The 27848-nt window shown below is 41.6% G+C and overlaps 3 protein-coding genes across 4 annotated transcripts; 2 read left to right on the top strand and 1 right to left on the bottom strand.

Annotated features, from left to right (window-relative positions):
- Nucleotides 1–755: 755 nt before the first annotated feature.
- fabp3 (fatty acid binding protein 3, muscle and heart) lies at nucleotides 756–4859 on the bottom strand. Its single transcript, XM_026348306.1, has 4 exons — nucleotides 4648–4859; nucleotides 2325–2497; nucleotides 1279–1380; nucleotides 756–1192 (listed from the first exon to the last, which is right to left on the bottom strand). Exons 1-4 carry the CDS (start codon nucleotides 4718–4720, stop codon nucleotides 1139–1141), a joined length of 402 nt encoding a protein of 133 aa, XP_026204091.1. The 5' UTR covers nucleotides 4721–4859; the 3' UTR covers nucleotides 756–1138.
- A 6435-nt stretch (nucleotides 4860–11294) lies between these two features.
- On the top strand, nucleotides 11295–19672 carry dclk3 (doublecortin-like kinase 3). Its single transcript, XM_026348087.1, has 7 exons — nucleotides 11295–11301; nucleotides 12248–12516; nucleotides 14097–14228; nucleotides 15143–16342; nucleotides 16637–16769; nucleotides 16923–17090; nucleotides 17213–19672. The coding sequence occupies exons 1-7, from the start codon at nucleotides 11295–11297 to the stop codon at nucleotides 17821–17823; spliced, it is 2520 nt and encodes an 839-aa protein (XP_026203872.1). The 3' UTR covers nucleotides 17824–19672.
- Nucleotides 19446–27101, top strand: cyhr1 (cysteine/histidine-rich 1). Of its 2 annotated transcripts, XM_026347465.2 has the most exons (7): nucleotides 19446–19984; nucleotides 20244–20578; nucleotides 21656–21750; nucleotides 22445–22588; nucleotides 23774–23985; nucleotides 24159–24337; nucleotides 24564–24776. In XM_026347465.2, exons 2-7 carry the CDS (start codon nucleotides 20291–20293, stop codon nucleotides 24774–24776), a joined length of 1131 nt encoding a protein of 376 aa, XP_026203250.1. In that variant the 5' UTR covers nucleotides 19446–19984; nucleotides 20244–20290. The 2 variants fall into 2 exon arrangements, with proteins under 2 accessions (XP_026203250.1, XP_026203251.1); XM_026347466.1 differs by lacking the exon at nucleotides 19446–19984 and having other exon boundaries at nucleotides 20291–20578; nucleotides 24564–27101.
- Nucleotides 27102–27848: the final 747 nt, after the last annotated feature.

Below are 27848 nucleotides of genomic sequence, written 5' to 3'. Positions count from 1 at the left end.
AAAATGTCTGGAGTATTAGAAGAGATGAGACAGCAAACAAAGCCTGTTGTTTTTTTAATGCTTTAATCAAAATCCTGAGTCAAGCTACTCTCAAAACTCATTATTTAACAAAGTTTATCTTAGTATGTTATGAATGAACAGGATCTTGTTACACACAATTTTATAATATTTGTTTGAACCCTCTCAATGTAATTAGTATGTGTGTAGTAAGATTGGGAGGTGGTGGCAGAAGGTAACCGAATTGTCCTGGGCCCTTTCACCCCTTCACCCAGTCTCCACTTGGCAGTTTGTCGCTAACACATGACACCAATCAACTGACAGGGGGAATGATCTGAATTTAGAAAGGACACACAGCGCGGACGTAAGCGTGCAGGACACAACAGTATCCACCCACCTAGTACGCGCTTTAACAAAACTCTCCCAACGCAGGAGCTGTCAAGGAGCTATAATTAACCTCCCTGTGGAACGTGTGGTCACACTCTATTTAGGTGTGTACAGTTATGATGCACTACTGGCCTCTTTTGCACTGATGGTTTATGTATCACTGTAAAAACGGGTCAGCCTGGAGAACCAACAGGCTCGGTCCAGCTCTGAATACATGACAGCAACTTTTATACTGAAGATCCCGGATTCAAAATGTACAAGATCACAGGCGACACAGTTTATTTAACATTTGATAATTAAATTAGGAACAATGTGATGTTAAGTAATACTTAGGTTTTGTTAGAGAAAAGAGAAAACATCTGCAAACACCATTATCATTTGATCCAACCGTTTAAACGCTTTTATTGTGATTTTCAGATGTCAGTTGTCAAACCCTCAAATTCTAGCACTTTCTCAGTCATAAGCAACATGCAACATATTTTTTAAAAAACGAATGTAGATCTGGGGTTTAAGAGAGAAAGTAACAACAAATCATTGGGCTTTATTGAGTGTTTCTTACAGTAGAAAGAACAACAACATAAAAGGAGGAAGCGGACATTATATTCAGCAGTAACATTAATACTGAGCGTACAGCATGTAAGAACATGGATGGAGTTGGCAACACAGGGGGTTTGCTCTTTCTGGGATGTTTTGGTGTTAAGATGTGTGTGTGGTGCAGGCTTTTGGACTTGTTGAGGGGACTCAGTTTTTGGTTTTACTCTGCCTTCTCATATCGACGTGTGCAAACAACGTCTCCGAGCGTCAGTGTCTGTGGCGAAAACAGAAATTAGAAAGTTAGAATGTAATAAAAACACACATGGATGAGAAGTGTAGACATTCTGTGCGAGTACTGACCAGCATGAGGGTGTTGCCGTTGACTTCCCTGACCAGACTGGTCTCTTTGCCTTCCCACCTCTGTATGTGCACCAACTTACCATCCTCTATTTTTAGGATGGACTACAGGCAAAGGAGAGACAGAGATGATTGTTATAGCCAAGGGTACATACAATACCACATCATCCATTAGTGAAATTTAACACATGATTCCCTGATAACGTAAGTAAAAATGTTTTTTTTTACGTACTATAATTTATACTTCCAGTTCACTACTTTTCAAAGGTAATTAACCACATATTGTTAACAGTTGATTGGTGACTAAGACTCACTCGTTAAATATATAACACACTAATACATAATAAGATGAAAGATAATCATACTTTCCCACTGTGTATGGAGCAATTGAGTAGTGCTATTAATTTTGGCAAACATGTTGTTATTGCACAATAAAGGTTTATGCCAACATCCACTCTAACAGTAGTGCAAGTACAGATGAGTCATAAAGCCAGTAGAGTGGCTCAGTAATGTCATTTAAGGCCCACAGCAATATTTGCTATGAAAGTAAGGGTGTGTTTTTATTACATGTTTATTCAAGTTTTTGTTTGTCAGAGAACAAATAAAGAGAGTAATAATGAGATTATTATCTAACATGAAGCAGTTAGTGAATTTACTTCAACTCTAACAATAGAAAAATCCCCCCCGCTAAACCTTCTGTGTATCTGCTCTGCATGTTTTGTGCTATGACTTACGATGAGCCAGAAACAAGGATGTCTGTAGTCTGTGTTTATAATAACTGACGCTTGAGCTGCTGTAATTTAGTTTGTCTCTGCAGTTCTTCCTGTTTCTTGACCGTCAACAAGAATAATAGCCAAGCAAGTGTGACTAATCAGTTTTTTGGTTGAGCCATCCACTATCCTCATGACTATAGTTAGAGTACTGCTGTCATACATTTATTTATACTTCAGCAGCGTAGGTGTACTGTGAGTTCAACAATATATGTTCATCTTGTAGAAAGCCACCTAGTCCCTCATTCAAGAACAATTTCCAGCTCGTTGATCTCTCACCTTAACCTGTCTGTCATCGGCGGTGGTCTCGTCAAACTCCTCTCCCAGCTTGCAGCTGAACTGTGAGTTCTTAACGCTGCTTTGGGTCTTCACAGTCAACTGGTCACCGTCCAGCACGATAATAGTTGTAGGCTTTGTCATGTTGGCAACTGTACGTGTGGCAAAGCCCACACCTGTAAAACACAAAACAGTACATTGGTATGTAATAGTATATAGTATATAATATCTGCTATCTTTCTGGTGACTGTGATGCTGTCTTCTTTAATTTAATAACATTTGCAGGTATTTATTCAGATGTTAAAAAGAATTATAAAAAACCAATAATGATGCTACATTAAAAATGAGTGATTCATTACATCACATTCTTCCTCTAGGGATCATAAAGAAGATGTATTTCACTTAAGATTCAATTTGTTAACCAACTACATCTGTTCATTTAAAGTGAGCTAAGATATTTTATTAATTTATAAATTACATAAGCCTAATTAAAATTAGCATAGTGATGGTATTAAGGGGAATATGGTGATAAAAGTTCAACACAGTCACTGTGGTTTTGCTCTCTGGCTCTCATTTTAACACATGCACTAATCTCTATTTATCTACTAACCAAACCTGCAGCATGTTCTTCAAACACTGCAGGGTCCCATTGACCTGACGGCCTGTCTGGGCTTGCATGTGTGCAAATGGTTACTTGCTTTCCTTTTAAAGTGTTTGTGTACATTAACGTGGCTGAGTGAGGGATCAAGAGAAGTAATTTCATTGGTTAACAGTGACTCACACCCTTTGCTAACCAAAGCAGAAAATCTCTCATTTTTCAGGTTGGCAATCCAGTTAAGATTCAAGAGCGTGAACTGTTTTTTTCCCACAACTAATACAAGTATAAGTCGCTGTGTGCTTGCGTTTGTGAACACATTATTGATCTATATGTACTGGGATTGGTGTTAAAGGTTATCTGGTTTCTGTGATGACCGGGGCAAATAGGTCAATGTTGATATGGCTGGTGAGATTGTGGTAATTAAAATCTTAATAAAATGATCACTCAGAGTGAATCCAAAGATCTAGGTTTTCCAATATGACAAAAACAAGTTACAGTTCAACTACTGTTGTCCTTACAATTACAAGTATGGTCTATTTGTGTGTGCAAATAAGTGAGGTTATATCAACCAGGACCAGTCACATATTTGTCATTTCAGTCAGAGGTTGGAGATGTCTTTACAATCAGTGCATCAGCTGTGTGACCGCTGACATACTTCCTTGCATATTTTGTGGTAAAGCATTAACTACAACCAATGTCCCAAATGAACTTGCAGCACATAGTAGTCATGATCCACGTGCAAAACCTTTTAGACCTTGGGACATTTATTGTATGGCTTTATTAGGAGAACTGCATCAGTCCTTTCAGTCCTCCAGAAAAAAATTTCCAAGGGGCCACTCACAATATTGCAATAAGAGGACTGGGGTTAGAGGTTGAAGGATTTCTGGTTCCTATAGTGACCAAAGCAGACATGTCTATAGTAATATGACTCCGAGGTCACAGAGCATGACCGTCTGTCTCTCTCTCTCTCTCGCTCACTCACACACTCACACACACACACACACACACACACAAAGTGAACCAGTTTAAAGTCTTTCTTCACGGCTGTAAAAATCAGAGCACCTGCCCACATCACACACACCATGTGGGTGAGATATTTTCGAGCCTGCGTTTTCTGTACTTTCCCCTCCCATTCTTTCCTCTGCTGTGGGACCATCTTAACATTCAACTCCTCCCATCGCCTCCAACAATGAACAGCTTTCAGCGAAGGTCACCCACATATACTCAAGTGTGTGGTAATGTGCTACCATGTGTGTGTGTGTGTGTGTGTGTGAATGCCAGTTGTTTGCCATTCAGAGTTTCTCACAGTGGGGCTGATTTTCTTTTCTCCACAACGAGAGAGCCCCTCCCTTTGCTTCCAGGGCTCACGCCATGCGGTCATGCACTCTTCCTCTTTTTGCTCCCCTTTGGTTCCCATCTTCTCCCACTTTATTCTTCGTCTATTCTCATTCTCTGTCCCTCTTCCTCTTTCCACCATTATTCTTCTTCTACTCTCTTTCTATTCTCCATCTTGGTTCCTCCTTTAGTCACCCTGTCCTCTGTCTTTTTCCCACGCCCCACAAAAACAGCTACACAGATAAATACACCAACACACACCTTAAACTGTTTATCTTTCATGAACCTCGTTGTCACATGTGCTCACATGCAGCACTCGCAGCGCTGCATCCTCTCCTGTTACACGCATGCGCACAAACGTGCATCTCCTGTACACACAAAACACAGACTTACCCAGCTTCTTCATGTACTCATCAAAGTTGTTGCTCTCCTTGAGGTTCCATGTGCCAACAAAAGCCTCGACCATGTTTGCAGCAGTGTGGGGGGATGAGGACGAGAGAGACTCTGTGAGGGTATGTGTGTGAAGCTGCAAAGGGAGGGAGCGACAGAATGAAAGAGGAGGGAGACAGGCAGAGATAGTGTAGTCAGCACCACAGGCTGTGCTGCAATCCTACTGGCTGAATTTATACCGGCTGTTCATGATGTCATCAGGCTGTGCAGAAAGTGCAGGGGAGGAGTGAGGAGGGGATGAAGGGAAAGACAGACAGACGTGTGATGTGCTTATCTTTGCAAGAACGGCCACTATGCTAATAGACTATATTTGAATTTGAATTGAAACTAGCATTGCATGCATTTGATTTGTCTCTGTTCTGTGTAGTAGTAGTAAAGCACAGTCATGTTACATGTGGGTTCATCTTATACTTTTACATCTTATAGGAACATTTAAGATGTAACATTTAGATTTAACATTGTGTCTGCTAAGAAATCGTAAGAGGGAGAGGATCAGAGAGAACTACAGGACCCCAAGCTTAGAGAGTAAAGAAAAGAGAGGGCTGGAAGGAATGAGGAGGGGGTTGTGAATGCACCCCACGGTCAGAGGCACAGAAAGAGAACAAAACAGATTGTGCCTGGGGGTGGAGGGGGTTGATTGATTGGTTTTAGGCGGGGGCGGGTGGAGTTGAAAGTTGAAAAGAATGTCATGATAGTCCTCTGTGCCCCTATACTCACTAATCCAGTCCTCTGTGATAGTCTAGTCCTCTCTACTTTGCCACCTGGTTGTTGTGCTTGTTTGACTTTTAACGACCTCAATCTGGCCTTCCATAGCAGAGAGGGTGACCAGAATCACACTGGTAAACACACAACACACTCACACGTGATGGCAGAGTGAGCTGTAGTCATGAGTGTGAAGATAAGGGCGTTAAAAGGTGGTTGTTGGCGCAGAAACATGTTTGATCTGATTCCCAATAAACCGATGACAAGGTTTTAGATTTTTCTAAATGTAAACTAATTCCAATAAAAGGCCAAAACCAACAATGATAAGATCTTTGCTTACATCTTTTTCCACCAAGCCAGTTTAAGGGCTGGTTCAGAGGCAGCGCCTAATTTCAAACCAGTTCTACGCTTTTTAACAGCTAAGGAACCACCCCTTGGCAAAGAAAACTGGTTCCAGATCAGTGCCAACACTTTGCTGATAAAGAACCGAGAGCCTCTGACATCAGGAGCTGGAGGGGGGAATATTGTGTAAAGTTAATACTCAGTGTATCAGTTATTTGATTTGTTTAAATCCAATGTGATAGATTCAGGCATAATTGATAGTTGTTAGCTACCTAAAGATTAAGGTCAACAAAGGCTAACAATATGTTAAGTGATAATGAGGATGAACATGTTCCATTTCTGACAAGTGAGTTGGGCCAGACATGTTCAGGTGCCAGTGTAGACCTGTAAAGCCAGGAGCACTGACATCAGTAAAGAGATGTATCCTGCTAAAGGGGATCATTGAAGCATGTCATTATTGCTGGGAAAGTGGAGATGTACCCTGAACTAGCACATAAATTGATCAAATCTATGTTCAGCAAAAGCCTGATACAGTTGCATTTTTCTTTCTGCCATTGACCTTGACTGTTAAATGTGACTAAATCTGTATCTATCTCTTCAGTGGGAACAAGTAGGCTAACCCATGGCCAACAGACAGGGTAGAGAGGTTGAACAGTATTGAGAAACAGGACAGAACTGACTGTTACGCACCTCTATCCGTTAGTAGGTGCAATTTATCGGTCACGTAAACAGCACAGTGATGATGACTGATGCTGCCCGACTGATTAACTGGCATGCCAACATCTGAAGCAGGTGAACACAATCAGGCGCTTCCTCACAACACCTCTCACACAAGTCAATATTTTCCCACATGTCAAACTATTCTTTTAAAGCACACACTAACCTTCATCCTATAATGAATTCCTGAACCCCTTAGAGCCTTTTGAAGACGTGAGGACAGGTCAACATGTCCTCGCCTAGGCCAGCAAACACACACACACACACACACACAAACACACATTTCTAAAGCACGATTCATCCAGCATGCCCACATCTGTGTGTCTCGCTGTCTGATGAAATTCCCCTATCTGCAGATGTTCAAATGATCTGTGGAAGTTGTGTAACAACAAACACACATTAAAACCCCCGCCCCATCACGCACACACACACACACACAAATTAAAAGCAGGGATAGGGGTAAAAAGTCAATAGCGAATGCTGTTACATCACATCGCACCATGTTACACACCCTGCTCCACTGCCCTTGTCCTCCCTTCTAACTCGTCTAGGACTGTGTCCAAACTGACACACGTGTGTGAGGGAACAGATCCGTGGCATGCATGGGCTTGACGTTTGACATGAACAGGTGTGAGAGAGAGACATGGAGAAACAGAGAAGGAGAGAGAGAGCAGGTGAAAGGTCAAAATCATTTAGCTCTCTCTGGCATAGAATACAGGCTGCACAAATAGGTTTCCAACATGTTAGTTTGATTATGCGGTCCTATGATATAGTGCTCTGGGATGCCGCTGTGCCCATAATTTATATTAAGCTACATTTTCTTTAGCAGTTTCTGGCAAGAAATTCCCAGCACATACCAGCTTCTGCACATTTATAACACGTGCACAGAGAGAAAGCTTCGGCTGGGCTGCATAGAGCCACAGTCCACTTCCACGAATAACCACCATCTATCATATAAATGAACACATGTGGTAACCTAACATTTATATTAGCAATTAAATGAGCAAGATTTTAATCCTTTTGTGCATAATATCCCTCTTGAGCTGAACTTATCTGATCTGTGTGTACGTAACAAAATCAATTTTTCAGGCTAGACTGCTGCTGAGGTTACTGACCGAAGACGTGATTATAGCCCATATACCGTCAAAGCCTGCACAGCCTGTATTTGGCTTTAACATACAGAACTTTAGCTAAGCAGACTAAATATATGTATTATGTGTACATATCTGTAAGTGTGTGCTGTAGAGCTTATATGCCTGGATTGCTAAACAGGGTTGAATCATTGGGGGGCGGAAAAGTCATTAACCAAGTAATGTTAATTTTTCTTCCAGCTTTCTTAGGGTTTTTTTGTGGCTGTGTGAACAATACAACTAAATGGATGGATGTTGCTACTCACGCCTCTAAAACACACTAATTAATTCATTCAACACCCTCTCTCTACTTATCAGGCTGCCCTTATCTGCACTCATGCTTACTTCCTTATCCATATGAAGCTCGGGTAACAAGGTAGAGAGCTAATTACACGAACAGAGGTGCGGCATCACAACTGTGCAACTCTGCTGGCCTCAGTTTACTGCAGAATTTTAAACATGCATCTACTTGGTGAGCATCAGCTGTTAATATTCCCTTTTTATAAAGAGCACACAAGCTGTAACTAATGCACTGTAAATCATTTTAAGTTTGCTCAACTTTGCTCAACCCCGCTGCCTTGAAAATGGGAGTTAACTGAACTCAGTTACGGTAATTTAACTGCACTTAAGTAAACAAGGTCAGCAAACTTAAGATAGATTAAGTTGAATCAACAGTCACGTGGAGAAGTCCTTATAGGTCATGTAAAAAGTCAGTTCTCTATCTTTAAAGAAAGATAAACATCTGATGTTGCTGCCAGGGAATTTGTCCAATTATAAGTGAACAGGAGCCACTGAAGTTCAGTTTCTTAATTGCATGTGTATCAAAGATACCAACCTTGTAAAAGCTAAAAAAAAAAAAGCTGTAAAAATACAGCTGTACCTAATAAAGTGGCCAGCATGTGCATTAACCCGCTGTATAAAAGATTCCAGTTGGACAGCAGTACCATTTATTGTGATAGCAGTTGCTGGCACATACTGAACAACTGCAGTGCAGCATTAATGTGTGTGTTTTGTTTTATCGCTGCAGATGGCATTTGTGGATTCTTTCCACTGACGATCCAGCAACAGCCTTAAAAAGAGAAAAAAAAAAAAAACTCAGAAGGATAAAGTTATTTGAGGACACCGCACTGAGTCAGTCTGTTTGGAATTTCTGTGCACAGAAAGATTTCAGGATAAAAAAGTCAGATCAATGCTTGTCAGTGAGTTTCATATTAAAATAGAAATCTGTGATGTAAATACAATATGACTCATGTTTATCTAGTTGGTTAGTTCTTCCAAGGAACCAGTGGGCCCTTTCCTGAATTTCCAAGCCAGTACAACCCACTTCGTGTAGATACATAATCTACAGTAGGTGTATGTACTTCCTCTGCTGGCCAGACAGCGGTAGTGCAGCTTTAATGTATCTGTTTTGTTCTTCAAATGTGGCTTAACTAATTATGATGTCTAGATATTGTGATAACTACATAAACAGAATAATTTTCCAATAAGTAATATGTTGTTAGAAAACAAGTCTTTATATTTTTTTAAACCAAATCATTGTTGACAAATAGCATATACACACATAATATGTACTTATATCTGTGTAAATCGACATTGTAGTTAATTATATACTCACATACTAAATATCAGAAAAAGTTAGAGAGTTAGAAAAAGAAAGAATAAAACTTTAATGCACTGATAATGGTGTACTTATAACTCCAGTCAATTTGTTTCATGCCATCCCCATCCCCCCCCCCCCCCCCCCCCCCCCTCCAACTCCACGCTATTACTCTAAAGGTATAAAATTCCCTAAGAAAACGGATAGAAAAGAAGAAAAAAGGCAGAACTCTGGTTTTCATTTAGAGCAAAGAGTCTCAGGAGTGAGTCCAGGACAAGGAGCCGGAATAGGAGTTGTTGCTTCCTGATCCAATATTACCAATATCCTTGGAGACAGAGTCATGGGGGGCGGTCAACTGGACACTGTGTTTGTTTCAGTGTTTGTGTTTCTCTGTGTGCACAAAAGCTTCAGATTCCACCAGTGAAACTTTGGTAACTGCTTCTGACGCTGGCAGTTCCTCCCCCCACTCTGTCACTACGATTTTTCACCATAACTTTCTTCCAGTCAGTGCGATATAAAAGGTTTTGTGCAAGCATTCACAGTTTTTTAATCACTCCTTCACTAAATTCCAAGTTGCAACATGTAAGGACTTTAACACGGGCAGTAGCAACCGCTGACAACACAGACGTGCAGTCCTGTCTTCTGTACTAAATAGGATGTTTTCAGTGGCTTCAGGAGGAGTTTACCTTCTACAAATACACAAAAATAAAATGCTCTGTTGTAGGGTTTTTAAGGTTTCTTTAGTTGTGCCTTTATGGGACAGGGATAGTAGAGAGCTGTCAGAAAATAATGAGAGCAAAATGGGTGGTGAAACTCGATTACATGGTCAGCGAAACCCAAGTGTTTCAAAACTTTTTGGGTTGTGACAACTTCAAATGAAGCAACGTCTGCATGCAACAGTTCACTGGTTTTAACAGTTACAACCAGCTGAACCAGAGTGTTGCAGGTTAAAAATTAGATAAATAAGTAAGTCTTAGGATGTAATAGTAATTAATCCATTATGTTTAATTAAGTATATAACAGGTTTTATACAAATGTATGAATGAGATACTTTAATGTTCTGACTAACAAAAAAAAAGTTAAAACACAGAGGTCTTAAGCCAATAAGAAGGGAGTAGTATCGCAGCTGGTTAAATATAAACTCAGGGATTGTAATTAACCTATTGTGTGTTTTTAGTAGACCTACAGTTCATAGATTGCACAGTTTTCCAGTGGCACTATGAAACTCATTATCCTGGGTGATGCAGATATGGCTGTGCCAGCTGCATAAGCTGTAGCCAACAACAAACAAGAACCAGTCTGCCCAACTACGACAAACGATCTACATGAAACGTATGTGTGTGTGGAGAAGAGTGCGACAAATGAATGTAAGGCAAGGTCACGAGGGATCTCATAAATATTTTTTTCAAACTATTTTTTTTTTACTCAAACTCAGTTACACAGGTAACCAAGTGGTTTTTATAAAAGGTGGTGCTTTCATAAAATATGCAACAAACGTACTTTTATCAAATAATTGTACAGTAGAAACAGACATCATCACAATGATAGCTCACAGCGCAGAGGTGTCATTTACCTCATCTCACTTCTCTGAAAACTTTCTCCAGAAACTCTCTCACCTAAACCCTCTCCTCATCACTGTCATTTCTTCCATAATGAAATCCAACACTTCCGGTTAGTTCTTTCAAAATAAAACCTCAATTGTCATCACCCCTTGTGATCTACTGTTTTAAAAGTAGATTGAAGAGGATGTTAGACAGTTGAGGATTAATTTAAAAAAAAAAGGAAATAAAAACAATTTGTTTATTCCTGAAGTATTTTGCTTAATAGACAACGTTTCAAATTACTTTATTATTAAATCCTTCAACATCCGGTCTGGTTTTCCCCCCCCTGACCGCTGCGCTTGACGTGTATCCATGGCAACAAGTACAGCTGCACCAGGTCCGGTCCTCTCGGCGCATCCCGCTGCCTCCGACAGACGGAGTCAGGAGACGAAGCTCACAGAGACATTAAACAAATGGAGAGCGGCTGTCTTCAGCAGAGACATGACGCATCCACAGAGAGCGCGGCATGGATGTGAAGCGGCGCGCAACGCTAAAAGCAAAATGGCAGGTGAGTCAGTGGCCTGATTGATTGGATCTAATTAACATTTTGCATAAGATTTGATCTCATTTACATTTTGCATAAAACTTTGGCTGCGTTGCTTAATGTTAGACTCCAAACTCCACATGGCCTTGAAAGTTAGACCTTTACATTAACTGCACAGTAGACTCAGAAGGTGTCTGGTGAGGGTACAATGATTAGTTTTTCATACACAGTCGATGTTGTGCATGAAATTAGTATCTATGTGCAATCTCAACACACACCCTCCACATATAGCATACACAAAAACCCTAGTGGGCCCCAGGGCCCCTTAAGAAAAGGCTGAGTCTTTCTGGACTGGTCACATCTGGCTCTTTATGAGATGTTTAAGCTAAAGTAAATGAAAGTGCTCTGTGTCCATTATGAAAAAGCTTTTATCTGTATGTGCTGTTGCTTACACTTAAGGGGGCAATGGTGTCTTGTTAAAAGCAGACTCTGGTCAGGTTAGAGGTACCGGATATTGTGTTTCTGTCTGTTGTTGTATAGAACATCATCATCATCAACAACAACAACAAAAACAACAAAAACAACCCCCCACTGACCAGGCAGATAACATCTCTGTCTCCCCCAGAGCCAGAAAGTGAAACGTCAAAGATGCTCTGTGTCCCTAATGCTTCATTAATCATGCAGATTCAGCTGAGCCCTAACCAGGTCAAGCAAGCTTTTGTTTTGGTGCATGTGTGTAGGTCTGCATGACTTAAGGAAGCCTAAATTATTCAGCCGGCGGGGCAAGGTGCTTGAGGAATCTCAAATGGCCCTTGCACTCCATGTGATGGAAAACACTCAAATCTGATCAGCCGGATTTGTTTTCACATGCACGCGCTCACACAGGATGAGGAACTGGTGTTGTGTTACTTATGAGTTTTCTTTTGTATACAAGTCTAGAAGAAAACCACCAATAGGATAATTAGGTAAGTGCTGAGTCCACTTTCAATTACACAACTCTTGCTTTCTTACTTCTCTCTCCTCCCTGCTTCAGCTCCTCCCGTCTCCTTGTTGAAGTGTCCTGGCGGGGGACCCCGACCATGGCCCATTCATCCTGGCCCTACAGGAGAGGTCCATACGTCCCACTTTCCATCTCCTCCTCACGCTGCTCTCTTCCATACCCGCCATGCAGAGCAGAGCGCAGAGCGGCCTCATCTGGTCACCATTGTCCGCCCCTGTGGTCAGAGTACACTCCGGAAGGTGAATTTACATTCCCAATGCCCAAAACATTAGTTTAACAGAAATCTATTATTTACAAATCTCATAAAGCCATAATTTATTCACAATAGAACATAGAAAACATATCAAATGTTTAAACTAAGAACATGTGTCATGTAACATAATAAATTATTCTGAAATTGATGGCAGCAGCATGTCTCATAAAAGTTGTACTAACAAGGAAGAGCTGGAAGAACATTTGCAAGTACTTAGGTCAAGTGGTAACAGATCAGTAACATGATTGGGTAAAAAAAAAAGAAAAAAAAAGAAGTAGTCTCAACAAAATATGGGCTGAGGTTCACCAAGCTGTGAATAGCTGCTTCTACAATTTGTCAGACAGTTTCAGAATAATATTCTCAAGGCAATATTCTCATGACAGACAATGTAGTGGAAGAGTCCAGGTGGCTAATTGGTCTACCTGAAGCCCAGCCCTTTTGCCAACTGCAAGGAGACACAGGACTGTGCAGTTAGAAACCTCTGTCTAACAAGAACGGGAAACATTCCTCTCCCGAAACTCCAGCAACTGGTCTCCTCAGATACCAGATGTTTACACTTAGACTGATGTTAAATGAAGAGAGGATGCTACACTGTGGCCCCTGTCCCAACTTTTTAAAGATGTGTTTCTACCATCAATTTAAAAATGTGCTTTTTTTTTCAGCTTCAAGATTTCATGTGATTTAAATCATATACAGTGGCAATTTCATGCTTTTCTGCTTTGTCATAAAATGTGATCTGATCTTCATCCAAGTCAAACTTAATAAATATAATGTGCCGTTGTACTAATGATCTCAAATAAGCTAAGTGGAGTGAGGTGTTAGGAAAATTTTTAGGTGTGGACTAGAGCTACTTTGAAAAAAAACATACAAACTTCTTGAGCTTGCTCTGCACAAGAAAAACACGCTTATGTGAATATTGCCTGGCCAAGAGGGGCTATTAGGAATTGATAATTTACATAAAGCTGGAAAGGGTTACAAAGTGATGTCGAAGACTTTAAAAGGAAGGGTTTCTATAGCAGGACACCACAAAGGAAGCTGCGGCTTACTAAAAAAAGAACATTGCTGAACCCCTGAAGTTTGCCAAAGAGCACAATGACACTCCACAGCAGTATTGCAAAATGTTTTGTGGAATGATGAAACTAAGATTGAACTATTTGGAAAGAAGACAACACTACATATGGCATAAAAAGGTAACTGCATATCATCATTAAAACATAATCCTAACTGTATGGACTGTGAAGGAAAGATCCTGATTTGCTGCATCAGGGCCTGGTCAGCTTACAGTGATTAGGGGGGGAAATGAATTTCCAAGTAGTAGTAGTAGTAGTTGTTCTCAATAAAGTAAGTTCTCAATAATACTCTTGACTTGGATGAAGATCAGGCAACAAATGACAAATTCGTGCAGGAAAGCATTAAATAAAAAAAGAAAATGCTGAGACTTTTTCATGCTACTGTGTTTGTAAATTTATAGCAAAGTTTCCAGAAGACAGCCCAAAAATAGTGGCCTTTTGGACACTGGGGAAAGAATCATACCGTAAGCGTCATTTTTGTCTCTCCGTTTTGAAGGTGACAGTGCTGTTGAACCGCAGGGGTGTGGTGTCGTTTGAGCAATTGCTATTGGATATCTCTGAGGCGCTGGGGTTTCCTCGCTGGCACAGAGCCAGAGTCACACGCCTGTACACGACCCACGCACGAGAGGTGAGGATCAGCCATGGTCACATCAACCTGAAAGAGAGCCCCGAGGGAAAAATGAACTGATGGGCCCCTGTTAACTACCTCCACATTCCTCCCACATCGATCATATGTACAGTTCCTTCTATACTGGAACACATATTAGCTACAGATTTTACACAAGGTGGTAGAAACAAAAGATTCTTGTAAACTTGGACCCAGTCGCAGAAGGACAACAAATCCAGAGTGAGAGTTCCCACAAAAAGATTTATTAACTGATATGACAACAGAAAATGCAGAACAGGCGTAATGTAAAGAAACAAAAAAGGGACAAACAAAACCTCAAAAGGAGAAACAAACTAAGGAACACTGCAAAAGATGGGCAAACTAGAATCTAACTAGACTTTATAATGAAGAAAACGTAGTAAATGCAAAACAAAAGAAAATTAAAATCACAGCAGAAGCTGGAACGAATAAACAAACCAAAAATACATCAGAAGCTGGGACTAATAAACAAAAACTATTCAGCTGAAGCTGGAACTAATAAGAAACTAAAACGCAGCTAAACGCCGGGACAAACAAACAAGAACAAAATACAAAGCTAAGCAAACACTAACAACTAACTGCACTCAAACTTACAAACTGTGGATGAACGCTAGAGGTCGGGGAAAAGGTGAATGGAGGAAGCAAGGAACAAACAAGGTTGACAGTTGACACACTAGCTAATGACAAACAAACAGACATCAACTTAAATACACAACACACTAATGAGCAACACAGAACACCTGCTAAAAACACACACCTGCAGCCACTCGAACCAGCCGAGACGTGCCCCCGGAAGTGAGGGAAAACACAAAACAGACTTCCGGGGACACTGCCTCAGCTGGCCGGAGGAGGGAACAGTAACAAGAAAATAGCTGGTTCTCTTGTTTTTTTATTAGGTGAAAGGTGTGTGTGATTTCTTCCGAGGTGAGACGGCCTTCTTGGCGCTGGGTAAGGCTCGTCCAGAGCTGAGCAGTGTGCAGGAGGCGCTGGAGGAGCTGTTTCCAGAATATTCCTATTACAGGGCTGATGCACTACAAGCCTGGGAGAAGAAACTTCGTCCAACGCCGGATAAAGCAGCGAAGGCCGACAGTGGCTACAGTGAGGGGACAGACAGCAGCGAGACGAACAAAGATACACACAAGGACACAAATACACATGTGAAGAACCAAACACACACGCACCAACATATAGGCACACAACAGCTGGACGATTATAACCCAGATGAGCAGAAGCCTCAGAAAAAGAAAGTTTGTAGAAAACCTGCTCACCTCCCCAACCACCTGCAGAGACTGCGTGTGAGGGGGGCTGTCAGAGAGCGGCAGCCTTCTGTCATTGGTCCATTTAAACATGAAGATGGTTTTAGAGAAACAGACATACCCTCTCCCACACTTTGTGAAAACTGCTTAGCAAGAAGAGCTAAAGAACAGGGTCCAGAGTGGACCAATCCATTGTCAGGGAGGGTCCCGCTTCCGCCTGTGTCGCGGAAGCAAAGAGGAAGTTCTCCTTCAGAACAAGAGGAGAGAAAGCTGGACGTTCCCCTCAGCCCCCCACTTCCTCAGTCAGTCAGCACAGATGAAGACAAGACTCGTGCACAGTTACAACCTTTAAATCCTCATGTGGGTCCAGTACAGAAAGACATAAAGCAGAGGACAACCTTGGACCTTCCCTCAGACGGCAGCGTTGTCACCCTGTCAGATATCGAGCGTCACTATGAAATAGGACGTGTGGTTGGAGATGGTAACTTTGCTGTTGTGCATGAGTGTTTCCGTCGTGACAGCAGAGAAATCTTTGCCATGAAGATAGTCGAGCGCTCCAAACTGATCGGTCGAGAGCACATGATGCAGAACGAGCTGAGCCTTCTGGGTAGCCTGTGTCACCCTCACATAGTGCAGCTGTTCGCACACCACCACACGCGCACACACTCTTACCTGGTGATGGAGCTGGTGAGCGGGGGGGATCTTTTTGAGGCCATCAATGAAAGAGGCAAGTTCTCAGAGGCAGAGGCAGGACTGATGGTGTCAGATGTGAGCGACGCACTAAACTACATCCACTGCAAGAGCATCGTCCACCGAGACATCAAACCTGAAAACCTGCTGGTGAGTTAGAATAAAAACTGCTCAGATGATCTTAATAACTAATTAGGCACAACAAGAAATTCTCAGTTATGTGACATACTTACCACAGAGGTTTGGAATGTGACTATGATGTATTTTATTTATGAGTTTACAGAATCATGTTGTAAAGTCAGTGTTATGCATGTAAATGTCAGTACCAATGGTTTCTCACTCTATCTGTGTGTCAACTATGTAGGTGCCATTGGAACTGCTTTAATTAATGTATATGCCTCACTCTGTTTCTGCCTGTATCTTGCTTTTCTTGTTCTCTCTCAGATAGAGCGAGTGGCTGCTGGTGTCTGTAGACTGAAACTGGGAGACTTCGGTCTTGCCATGGTTGTGACTGAACCTGTCTTCACTATATGTGGCACACCCACATATGTAGCCCCAGAGATTCTCTGTGAGACTGGTTAGTGCTATTTGCTGTGGGATTACTACTACTTTAGTTTCTCTTTTACACAAAATATAGGTGCTTTTTTTTTAGCTTTATTTATTTTTTCTTTTTTACTTTTCTTTTGAATGCTATTGTCTTATTCTAAAGAAAATTGCTTCAAACCACCAGGTTACGGTGTAGCGGTGGATGTTTGGGCTCTGGGTGTTATTCTCTATATCCTGCTATGTGGCTTCCCCCCATTTCGTAGTCAGGATCGGAACCAGGAGGAGCTGTTTCAGCTAATAAAGCAGGGACAACTCCACTTCCTGCCCCCCTACTGGGACTCCATCTCAGAGGGTGAGACATAGAGAAATAAATAGTATTCTGACACTAATGCTGATACATATGTACACATTTTCTTACATAAACAGGGACTTTGTTTTCTGTTCTGTTCTCTCTCTCTTTGTGTTTGAGAGCAGAAGCCAGAGGCCTAGTCGGTGCTCTGCTTCAGCCAGATCCCAACGTGAGACTGACAGCAGAACAGACCCTGCTGCATCCCTGGGTGAAGGCTATGGCTTCAATGTGCAGGCAGAGGGCGCTCACAGACAAAACTCAGAAGAGCACAGGCGACACTGAGGCAGAACCAGGGAGAGGTCAGAAACAAGCTCAGACAAATGCAGCAGAAACAATGGCAAACAAAACACCAGGACACGCCAGCAGCGGCAAAGAAATCCCACTCAAAGAGCTCAGCCGAACTGATGACAACCACAATAATATGGTCACGGGAAGGGGACAAGATGAGGACAAAATACTACAGCAACAATCAAAAGAGAAAAGTACAGTTCTCACCATATCTCCACAGATCCAAGTGCACACACCATCAGAGGCCACACCTGGTCAACAGAAACCACAGTGCACCTCTACAGACTCTGGCCTACCCAGCAGGGAGCCCAGCAGGCGAGACGCGCAGCAACCAGGTCCAGAGCCGTCACACATAGACCCAAGAAGCCCAAGCGTTGAACTCAATCACCTTGCCCCCACAGGCCAAACTACAAAACTGAAACAAAACAGCCAACAGCAGCCTGTTTAACCATGTGATTAGACCAGAGTCATCACTCTCATTGTTCCGGACAATACCACTGATTTCTAGACAGCAGAATCCTAGAATGACCTGCACCTGCACAATAGCACCTGATGGACCAGACAAATGTCTATACTTTTAATATAATGTGTCTAATCCATTTACAATTCAATCCACTGAATCCATTTGCAATCATAAATTAATCATGAGATGTTGTGTAACATATCATGGTGTGAGTACGTGTCCATCTAGGACTGTGAGAGGAGGGTGAGCTCAGAAGTAGTGAAGCAGGGGTCTGTAAAGATTGAAACATATTTTCAGGTTGTCATTGTTTCTTATGTTGTGGTAGTTTCATGAATATATTTTAAGTGTCTGTGTTTGGTTGCCCTGTTTTTATGTGAACCGTGTTGATCTTGAGGATGTGATATGTAGTCATTTGTCATTTCTAGTGGTAGAGATTATGAAGGCTTGTATGATGACACTGATCCACCTTCCTTTTATACTCTTAGTCCATTCCTAGAAGTCTGCCTTAGAGTAATTTACCTAGAAACATTTGTTTACTACTTTCATAAACTAAAAATATCTGTACCAAGAACTTTTTACTTTAGCCATAGTAAAAGTTTGCCATGTTTACCGAGTATTGATTACACTTATTTTGTCATGGCTCATAACACACTACTGCTTTTTTTTTTGAAAATAATAGCAAAATAACTGTAAAACTGTATCTACGTGATGACAAGCACCCAGTAAATTAGCAATCTGTGGCAAAACCAAACGCAGTGATGTGACTGTAAGGTGTAGTGTTTAATTGTGAAAAAGTGTGTGATCACATACAGCTACTGGATTAACTGTTCATGCATAGCTGAGGGTGATATGGCTCCCTTTCCATTCCACACAGACCAAAAAAGGCATATCTGTCTGTCCATTGGGAGTGGTTAGTCTTTTTGCCCTCCCAACTGTAGACAGCTGACACTTTGACATTCGGTCCCACCTACCCCCAAAAATGCACACACACATATGTGCGACCCCCATCCTCTACACACAAGCACCCCTCAGTCCTTGAGACTGCTAAACCACAAATGTGGGGCACCGAAAGGGATGAAAAAGCTTAGAAATGCTTCTGACCTAGTGGCCATGGTCAGCTGAAGCTTTCTTCTTGTTTATCTGGTTCAGTCATTTATGCATCCTTAAGACACCAAACACAGGGTCTCTAACAACCAGTTGAACCACTTTGACCACTTTATTGCTTCCACAGTGACATAAACACGCTGTCAGCACACCTGAGCTGCAGCAGATAAGATAGATAAGATATTATTGTAGTGATCCTTAAGGACATTTTTGGCCCAGTGTGCCAGTGTAGTTAGTTAGTTACAGATAAGAAGGATCGCATTTGCCTTTTGTCATGAAGTTTTGTGTAAAGTTGTCACAGAGTAGTGCCACTTGTGGTAAGGTGTGAGAAAGATGCGTGGCTCTAAACACTGCTAATGCATACAGGATGCGATCTCTGGCGGCGTGGCCTACATTTGTCGCATATCAGGTTGTGGGGACATTTCAAGTCCTGCCATACACTGACCCGCAGGTGCTCACTACGCATGCGCCCTTAAAAACTCTTTAAATACCCCAAGTCATCTGCCACAAGAAAACATTCCGCTGTCAGCCAATTCACGGCTCTATGCAACTACTTACTGGCACATACAGGCCGTTACGGATGCACGCAAAATATTTACCTTGAAATGCGCAACTCCTCTTATTAGCCTCGATCGGGAACCTGCCTGAGTAATAACGAGTCTGACCCGGAGTCGTAAAGGCTGTGCAGGGCGAAGTCGGGGGAGACGGACAGGAAAAAAAAAAAAAAAAACAAAGATGGCTGTGTAGCCAGAGAGACGAGTCCCAACAGAACTGAGACTACCCGCGGCTTTAATCACCGACAGGTCCCGTGAGTCCCGTGGACAGTTAACAGCTAGACGGTACCGGAGCAGGGACGTTAGACAAGCAGCGGAGCTGGGCCGCTGATGCACGTCGTTGTAATCGGCTGTCATTGCGAATAACGGCGTCGAGAGCACAACAACAGCTGAGAGACGCCTGAGTTGTTTTTGTTCTGCCTGGGCAAAAGGAAAGGACTGCTGTGTTTTTGTCAACGTAGCTAGCCGCATAGTCTGCTAGCCTCACTGTAAGTCAACTAACTAGTCAACATTTAATTAAGTTATAATTACATTTTGCACATGATCTCGTTATTACACAATCACTGGCTTGTTAAAAACCAAGTTCGTAAGTGTAGGGTGGCATTAATAATTAGTTAGCCTGCATTCCTCCCTGACAGGTTGCTGTCGTAGCGTTAGCCTAGCTAACGTTAGCTAGCTGTCAGCTGACCGTTAGCTCGACAAGTTGTAAGCTAGCTCTGAGCTAACCTGCTAATATTTCGGGCTCAGCCTGGTCGCGGCAGGTACATCTCAGACATTTTCAGACCGCCATCGCCATGTCTTCCCTGGAAGACAGAGACGTGGGCGTTGCGGCCGCCCCTGGCTCCTCCTCGGCCGGCCTAGGGGTCGGGGCCGTGGGGGCAGCGGCGGAGGCTGTCGCCGGGGTCGCAGCCATGCAGGAGGAGGTCGGGATACGGCGAGAAGGGCCCGAGCCTGACCCAGACGAGCCACCCAAGAAGAGGGTGAAAATACCCGAGGGAGAGTCGGGAAAGCTGGAGGAGAGACTGTACTCAGTGCTGTGCTGCACCGTGTGCCTAGACTTGCCCAAGGCGTCTGTATATCAGGTAAACATGGTGTCAATCACAAACCTTCCCCTCATAACCCCCAAAACCTACAGTCAAACAACAGCAAACCAGCTGGAGCTCAATCTGGAAATTCTCCATGTGTCCCAACCCCCAATCCCAAATGTTGACCTGTTGAATGTGTTGGCAAGTTTCATTTCTTTTTAGTGATACTAGAGCCAACACAGGCCCATGTGTCTACACTGCAAATTGAGCCATGAGGCTGAGAGAGCAGACACACCCAGGCCGGGTGCTCAGCAGTGCTGGCTCAAGTTTATAACATTATACTGTGAATTCTCCCCAAATAGCCCTCAGCAAAGTCCCCAGCACACGCACCCTGAACAAACATCCAGAACGTCGACATTTTTATCACACATTTCCCTTCAAACCACCACAGTATTACACTTTATTATCTCAAACTGTTCTCTTTCGATGTCAAGTAAACACGTTTATAATTAATCATTGGTCAGTGAGTGTCAAACATTAACATGCCCCGCTGGGCCGCGCAACACACTCATTTTACATGGTTAGGATTTATTTATTAACAATACAGTTAAACATAAGTTGACAACATTTCTATACACAGTGATCTACTCATAAGCACATAAAAACAAACATAATGACTCAAAGAAGCAAAACCAGAAAATAACATTAGGTCTTTAAAAGTTGATATCACCCAGAATTTCTCTATTATTCATGTACAAAAGTACACAAAAGAAAATCTCTATCTATTAAAGTACTTTCTAAGGTGTAATCTTGCTGCAGTTAGGCTCTTGTTGATATTTGGGTTTGTTAGCCCAACCGTTATTATAACTTGTCTGAGATTAAATAATTTTTAACATCAATTGATGTTACAGTCCCAGATTGGTCCTTATTTGTTAATTAACAGTATTCAAAATATAAATTTTTAAGCAGCCTTCGACAGCCTTAAAATCTACAACCAGGTAGTAAACAAATTAGTTCTTTGTTTGCACCAATTCAATATTTTTCCTTTATTTCCATCGGCTGTTGGCTCATTTAACAAACTCAGTAACTTTTCTCATGTGTTTTATTCACCTGTTGACCTTTTCTTCGCCACAGTGTACCAACGGACATCTGATGTGTGCGGGCTGTTTCATCCACCTCTTGGCTGATTCACGTCTCAAGGAGGAACAGGCCACGTGTCCCAACTGCAGGTACATCAAAGTGCACAAAGAAATTCAAACTAGTGGAATAAGAAGGCTCCAGTTACTTTAGTAAATGCTAGCAGTCACAGGTGGATTTGAGCATCGTTGTCTTTGGATATTGTTGCACGTTGATACGTTATATATACATTTTTAGTTTTAACACACTGGTTCTTGGATTGGTTTTTGGCGAAACAGTTTTACTGTCATCTCAGAATCATTTCCCCTCTAAATATTGATTATTCTATATTATTATTTACTTGCTGTGTTAGGAACTATGTGACTTTGTAATGCTTTCTAATGTGATGATCTCCAGCAGGAAAAAATAAATTAAACGATGACTGTCATCCTTTTCTCTGGTTCTTAAAGTGAATAAAGTTTTCAGATTAAAGAATCTCAGTATTTACACACACAATAGGATTGCACATCATTTAAGTAGTTTTACAATTTACCATAATTTTTCCACAAAATTACTTTTGCACAAAAAAAAAAAAACCTACTATGTTTTCTGGTATATATATTCTACGGTATAGATTGAAATTACCACCAGCAAAAGACAAAATCATAACTTTCCACTGCCCAGACAGCTACTTATGGTTTTGTATTGTTCACAAACTTGTAAGAGCACATTGTACATACCACATATATTATATATATATATACCACTGCACTGGGGTATGATTCATGGTTTTCTGTGTTTGTGTAGGTGTGAGATCAGCAAGAACCTGTGCTGCAGAAACCTTGCGGTGGAGAAGGCTGTCAGTGAGCTGCCGACAGAATGTACCTTCTGCCTAAAACAGTTCCCCCGCTCCAGCTTAGAGAGGCACCAGAAAGAAGAGTGCCAAGACAGGTATACAGCACACACACACACACACACACACACACATTCAAATACACAAAAACACTTTTTCCAAGATACAAAATCTACTGTACTTATTATTGAAATTGAGAAAAGTATCTCAAACATTAGTTCAGTGCACAAATGATCTAAAACTGCAGCTACAACACGTTAATCAAGTGAGTTGTTCAGGCTGTTTTCCTAAAGAAACAAAACAGAAATATGAAAATCGAATATAAACGATTAAATGAATCATTGTGATTGTGTAAATGTAGGAGTGCTCGTGTGTATTATACTTGGGCCACTCCAATTTGCATGGATGAAATCCTGTGGGGTTGTTGCTATAGCGACAGGTGACCCTGCTCAGGACAGTGGTGCCTGTGCCCGTGTTGCCATGACAACAGCCATGGCAGTCACCAGGTGTTCACGGTCAGGTCAGACAAAAGGATCCGACTGTTCCTGACATAAAGGTGATATAGTTAACTTCAGGAATGACACACATGACCATGAAACTCAGTATTTAAAAAGCAATAATTAAAATCAGTGAAGCATGTTTACAAACTATATTTTGGTGATTCTGATTGTCCGTGATGTAAATGTACTATTTTTCAGTTTGAGGTTATAAGGCCTTCAGGGGTTATATATTTAGTAATTCAGCTATTATTATCATAAAGCACATGTATTTTACTTATTTAACTTCAGTTAAAGTAGTGATTCCTAATGAAATGCCTTAAAGCTAAATGCTGAATGCCTCCTTGACAGCTACTTAATAATACTGTATGTATGAGATAAAATTATAAGGTGAATTACATAAGTGTTCAGAGTTTTAATTATATTCAGTTCACTACGAAGGCTAACTAGTACCTTTCACATTATTAACGCCTCACTTTTACTGTAATAAAGTCACAGCTATTCATTTAAAGGCAACTCTGTCAAGACATAAGTGATAAGAATCGCAGTCTTTCTTTTACTGAGGTTGGATGTCAGTGAACACTTATCATTAGTGCTGTATTAATTAGCCTCAGTTCACACTAGGTTAATTAGTACCTTTGATATTATTAGTACTTCACTGTCAATGCAAGAGAGTAACATGTATTCATCACAAAGCACCTCCATGAAGGCCCTAATTTATATAAAGCCACCTCTTTCCTTCATCAAGTGTGTTTTTTTAACTCACTCTTGCCATTATGTTGCCAGGGTGACACAGTGTAAGTACAAGAGGATCGGCTGTCCTTGGCAGGGTCCCTTCCATGAGCTGCCGGCACATGAGGGCGAGTGCTCCCACCCCACTAAGACGGGTACAGAGCTGATGGGAATACTGGGAGAGATGGACCAGAACCACCACAGAGACATGCAGCTCTACAACAGCATCTTTAGCCTGCTCTGCTACGAGAAGATTGGGTTTACAGGTATATACATGAACACAACAGGCAGCCGAATAGAGTGCAGCAGGATGACCACGAATCATTACTATGAAAATAAGTTACTTTACTTTAGAAGTCCTTTCTCTTCTTTATTGATTTTCACTCTCACTTAGAGTCTTTCTTCCTGTTTCAAATCTTCCTCTTATATGTCCATCCAGAGGTGCAGTTCAGGCCGTACCGCACCGATGACTTCATCACTCGTCTTTACTATGAAACACCGCGCTTCACTGTACTCAACCAGACGTGGGTGCTCAAGGCCCGTGTTAACGACTCTGAACGCAACCCCAACCTCTCCTGCAAGCGCACTCTCTCGTTCCAGCTCATCCTCAAGAGCAAGGTACACACATCACACGTCTGTCCATGGTTATTTATAAAGTTTTTCAGTGCCTGATTTCATGCGTCACTGTTCACAGGTCCTTAAAAGTTTGGAGCTGATCGAATAGCGAACAGAGCAAACCTCATGAGACTTCTGTCTTATAGGAACTTAAACTCTTAAATACAGACGTTTAGTAACTGTACTCAGCAGAGGTTCTAGCTAATGCATTGGGTTTTTGCTCGTGCAGGTGAACTCTGCCCTGGAGTGCTCCTTCCTGCTGTTGAAGGGGCCGTACGATGACGTGCGGATCAAGCCGGTCATCCACCACCACTCCTTCAGCAATGACGCCAACGAGACCGATTACGTCCCTCTGCCCATTTCCGATTCGGTGGAGTGCAACAAACTGCTGGCCGCCAAAAACATCAACCTGCGCCTGTTCATCTTCCAAGTCCAAAAATAAAGAGTGAGAGAGGAAGAAGAGGAGGAGGAAGGAGAAGAAGGAAAAGAGGGGCGATGGAAGGTGTAGGACAGATAAGAGAGAAGATGTGATGAAGATTAAAAAGACACCACTGAACCACTGATACCTCTTAACACCAACACACACAAATACACTCAAACACACACACACACACACACACACACACACACACACTCAAACACACACACACACTCAAATACACACACACACAAAATATACAACATAAATATTCACACACCACTAATTACACTTACCTCTTTTTACAAGATAGTGAGACCCCTTGCTCAGGGGAGCTGTGAGTTGCTATGGAGATGGATGGGCATTGATATGGGATAGAGGGGTGGGGGTTCTGAGATGGTTGGTGTGTACCTGCGGAGGCTCTTTCAAGGTGAGGTTGTGTCTGACCTTTCACCCCTGACACCCACAGCCAAAGGTAGCACACACGCCGACCAAAGCAGGATTTGCTGCGTACATTTGTTGTGTGTGTGTGTTTGTGTGTGTGTGTGTGTGTGTGTGTGTATGAGCAAGTTATTCGATGGACCCGGGGGTGCAGCCCAAACTCTGCTTGCATGTTCAAATGTCCCAAAGACGGTTTTATAATGTGAAAATAGAGCAACTGACTCTACTGAGCTGTTCTTCGGACATGTGGATGGATGGATATTGAAGGCATGATTGTGTGTGTGTGTGTGTGTGTGTGTGTGTGTGTGTGTGTGTGTGTGTGTGTGTCCTTTCCTTTCCTTCTACTCACTTTATGCCTCAGCCTCATCAACAATTTACTTCTGTTATGGCAAATGTTTCCACTTTTCATCTCAAACATTGTCGAAACAGACAAAAGACAGCATCCCTCCTTTAATGCCCTTTTACCTTTCAACAAGAGGAGAGATGGCCTGGCTGCATGCATATTTTAGTTCTTTGACTTATTCCTGCAGCTGTGGTTATATTTAACCTTCAACACTAATACCATTTTTATTTCTCTTAATCCTTAATATTTAAGTACCTGTGAACTTTTTAGTTTCTTTTTTTGTTTGGTTTTAGCATGTGAACGGCTGCCTGTGTGAGTGTGTGTCAACAGATCGTAACTGTGAGATTCCTGTAAATGTGTCCTTATGTGCACCAGAGTACTATCCTTAGAGTACAGGACCAGCAAGCCTGGGATCCCAGCAAACCCTCGGAGTCCCCAGGTTCACTGTGTGTCAGTTACAGGTATCAGTCAATATGCATATGATTTACTTCAGTGATGGTTTAATGTTTGAAATGTCAAAAAGTAAAAGCCTGTTGCTCAGGCTCAAGGTGATGTCCTTAAATTGTTTGTTTGCCTATAGAACGGTCGAAAACAAAAGATTATTTACTTTAACAATATAAAGAAGCAGTAAGTCCTCAATTTTGAAAAGATGGAACAAACATTCTTTATGGCATTCAACTCCATTATCAGCAAATGTTTTGATTACATTGATTACCATCTTATTTTTTTATTTGCACCACTATACTACCAGTCATGATTACACGTTCTTGTAGCCCAGTGTCAGTAAGGTCCATTGTGCTCACATTGTGAATTTCTGTTTTGTACTAAAACATTAATTTCAAGGTAGTAATGTCTTAATCACAGGATTTGCAATTTGCTGCCATCGCAGGAAAAAAAAAGTTTTGTTTTTTTAAGAATTTGGTCAAATTAAATTTTAATGTTCCTCAAATTCAGTAAAAAAAAAATATTTTGATAAATGTGTTGCATGGCACTGACACACAGAAAACCTGGGCCTGGGTAGTTATCCAGTTGACGTTCTGGTTAGATTCTGGGTCTCTGTACAAAGTGTAATGATTCATATAGTCTGTGTGCATTGCACTTGATTGGAACTTGAAGGAAAACAGAAGCCCAGCAGCAAATTGTTGCTCTCAAACAGGCTAATCCAGCCATGGGGACAAGTCAGCATCAGCAAGGGAGAAGAAACGGAGCGAAACTGAGTCTCAGGGCGATCTGGACTTCTTTGTGTGCTCTGAGCTCAACAGCCCTCTGGAGAAGACTGTTGTAGAAGATTAGTCTTTGGCTGATGATGAAATGTGTGCGTGTGTGTGTCGCAGGGACAAGGATGGACGGTTTTACTTACCACAGCGATGTATTAGTGTTAGACTTACTTGAACAAGAACAAGATGTTACTTAAGTAGATTCTACTGTAAAGCAGATAGATCTCTCTCCTCCTGACCTCTACTTCCTGTATTTCTGTGTTTTAATGCTTCGTCTCTATGACAGTGGACTCACTCATCTCACTATGGCTGTACATGTGCCTTTTATTAAAGATCATGGAACCTGCACTGCTGCTTGTGTGTGTGTGTGTGTGTGTGTGCGCGCGCGCGTGTGTGTGTGTCTGAATGTAGAATGGTCAAAAATAGAGCTGGCTTCGTGAAAGTGTTGGTATAAATTATGTATTTGGTGCTGAGTTATGAAATCTAAATTTAATTTTAAAGCCTCGTGTGGATGATGGATATGTTTCATTGAATTTGATGGGAAGAATTTGAATCAGTTCAAGTACAAAGTGAATTACCCAGCATCTGAAGAGTAACACACATTGGCTTATCAGTTATTGCTTACATCAAAGTGAAAGTAGCTTTATCACAGCAGTGTAAAATATGGGCTTAAATAAGAAAACCCCCTGTAAAGACTTATTTGGATTTGAGCAGCATTTAGTTGGATATTCATCTGTATATGTCACAGTAGGGTAGCATGTGTAAAAAAATTATGACTAAAGCGTCACAGTCCTCGTATCGCACACACAGCTTGGTCACTGACACGTTCATGTCGTACTAAGACGACAGAGCCATCATTAATGTGATTAGTGACATGTGTGCTTTTTCTATTATGACGTCAAAACGTCTGCTGTCAAAAATGCTAATAGGATGAACACAGCGGACAGAAATAGTAGAAGTCATTAGTGCTATAAATTAATTGATAATCAATGAAACATTGATGAGTTTAATAGAAAAAGACAAAGTTTCACCTGTTGTAGCGTCGCAAAAATAAATTGTTCTGCTTTTTTGTCTTCTATGGTAATAAACTTGAAA

This window comes from Anabas testudineus, chromosome 11, assembly GCF_900324465.2.
Source record: "Anabas testudineus chromosome 11, fAnaTes1.2, whole genome shotgun sequence".
Taxonomy (NCBI): Eukaryota; Metazoa; Chordata; class Actinopteri; order Anabantiformes; family Anabantidae; genus Anabas; species Anabas testudineus.
This window is presented reverse-complemented; position numbering and strand designations above follow the sequence as displayed.

Bases quoted from the DNA above. Each gene is read 5' to 3' on its own strand.
- fabp3 (XM_026348306.1), bottom strand. From the start codon at position 4,720: ATGGTCGAGGCTTTTGTTGGCACATGGAACCTCAAGGAGAGCAACAAC. The intron at 2,498-4,647 runs GTAAGTCTGTGT...TGTGTTTTACAG, and splicing joins TGAGTACATGAAGAAGCTGG to GTGTGGGCTTTGCCACACGT. The intron at 1,193-1,278 runs GTCAGTACTCGC...TTTTCGCCACAG, and splicing joins ACGGCAACACCCTCATGCTG to ACACTGACGCTCGGAGACGT.
- dclk3 (XM_026348087.1), top strand. The intron at 12,517-14,096 runs GTGAATTTACAT...TCCGTTTTGAAG, and splicing joins GTCAGAGTACACTCCGGAAG to GTGACAGTGCTGTTGAACCG. The intron at 16,770-16,922 runs GTTAGTGCTATT...TCAAACCACCAG, and splicing joins AGAGATTCTCTGTGAGACTG to GTTACGGTGTAGCGGTGGAT.
- cyhr1 (XM_026347466.1), top strand. From the start codon at position 20,291: ATGTCTTCCCTGGAAGACAGAGACGTGGGCGTTGCGGCCGCCCCTGGC. The intron at 20,579-21,655 runs GTAAACATGGTG...TCTTCGCCACAG, and splicing joins CCAAGGCGTCTGTATATCAG to TGTACCAACGGACATCTGAT. The intron at 22,589-23,773 runs GTATACAGCACA...TTATGTTGCCAG, and splicing joins AAAGAAGAGTGCCAAGACAG to GGTGACACAGTGTAAGTACA.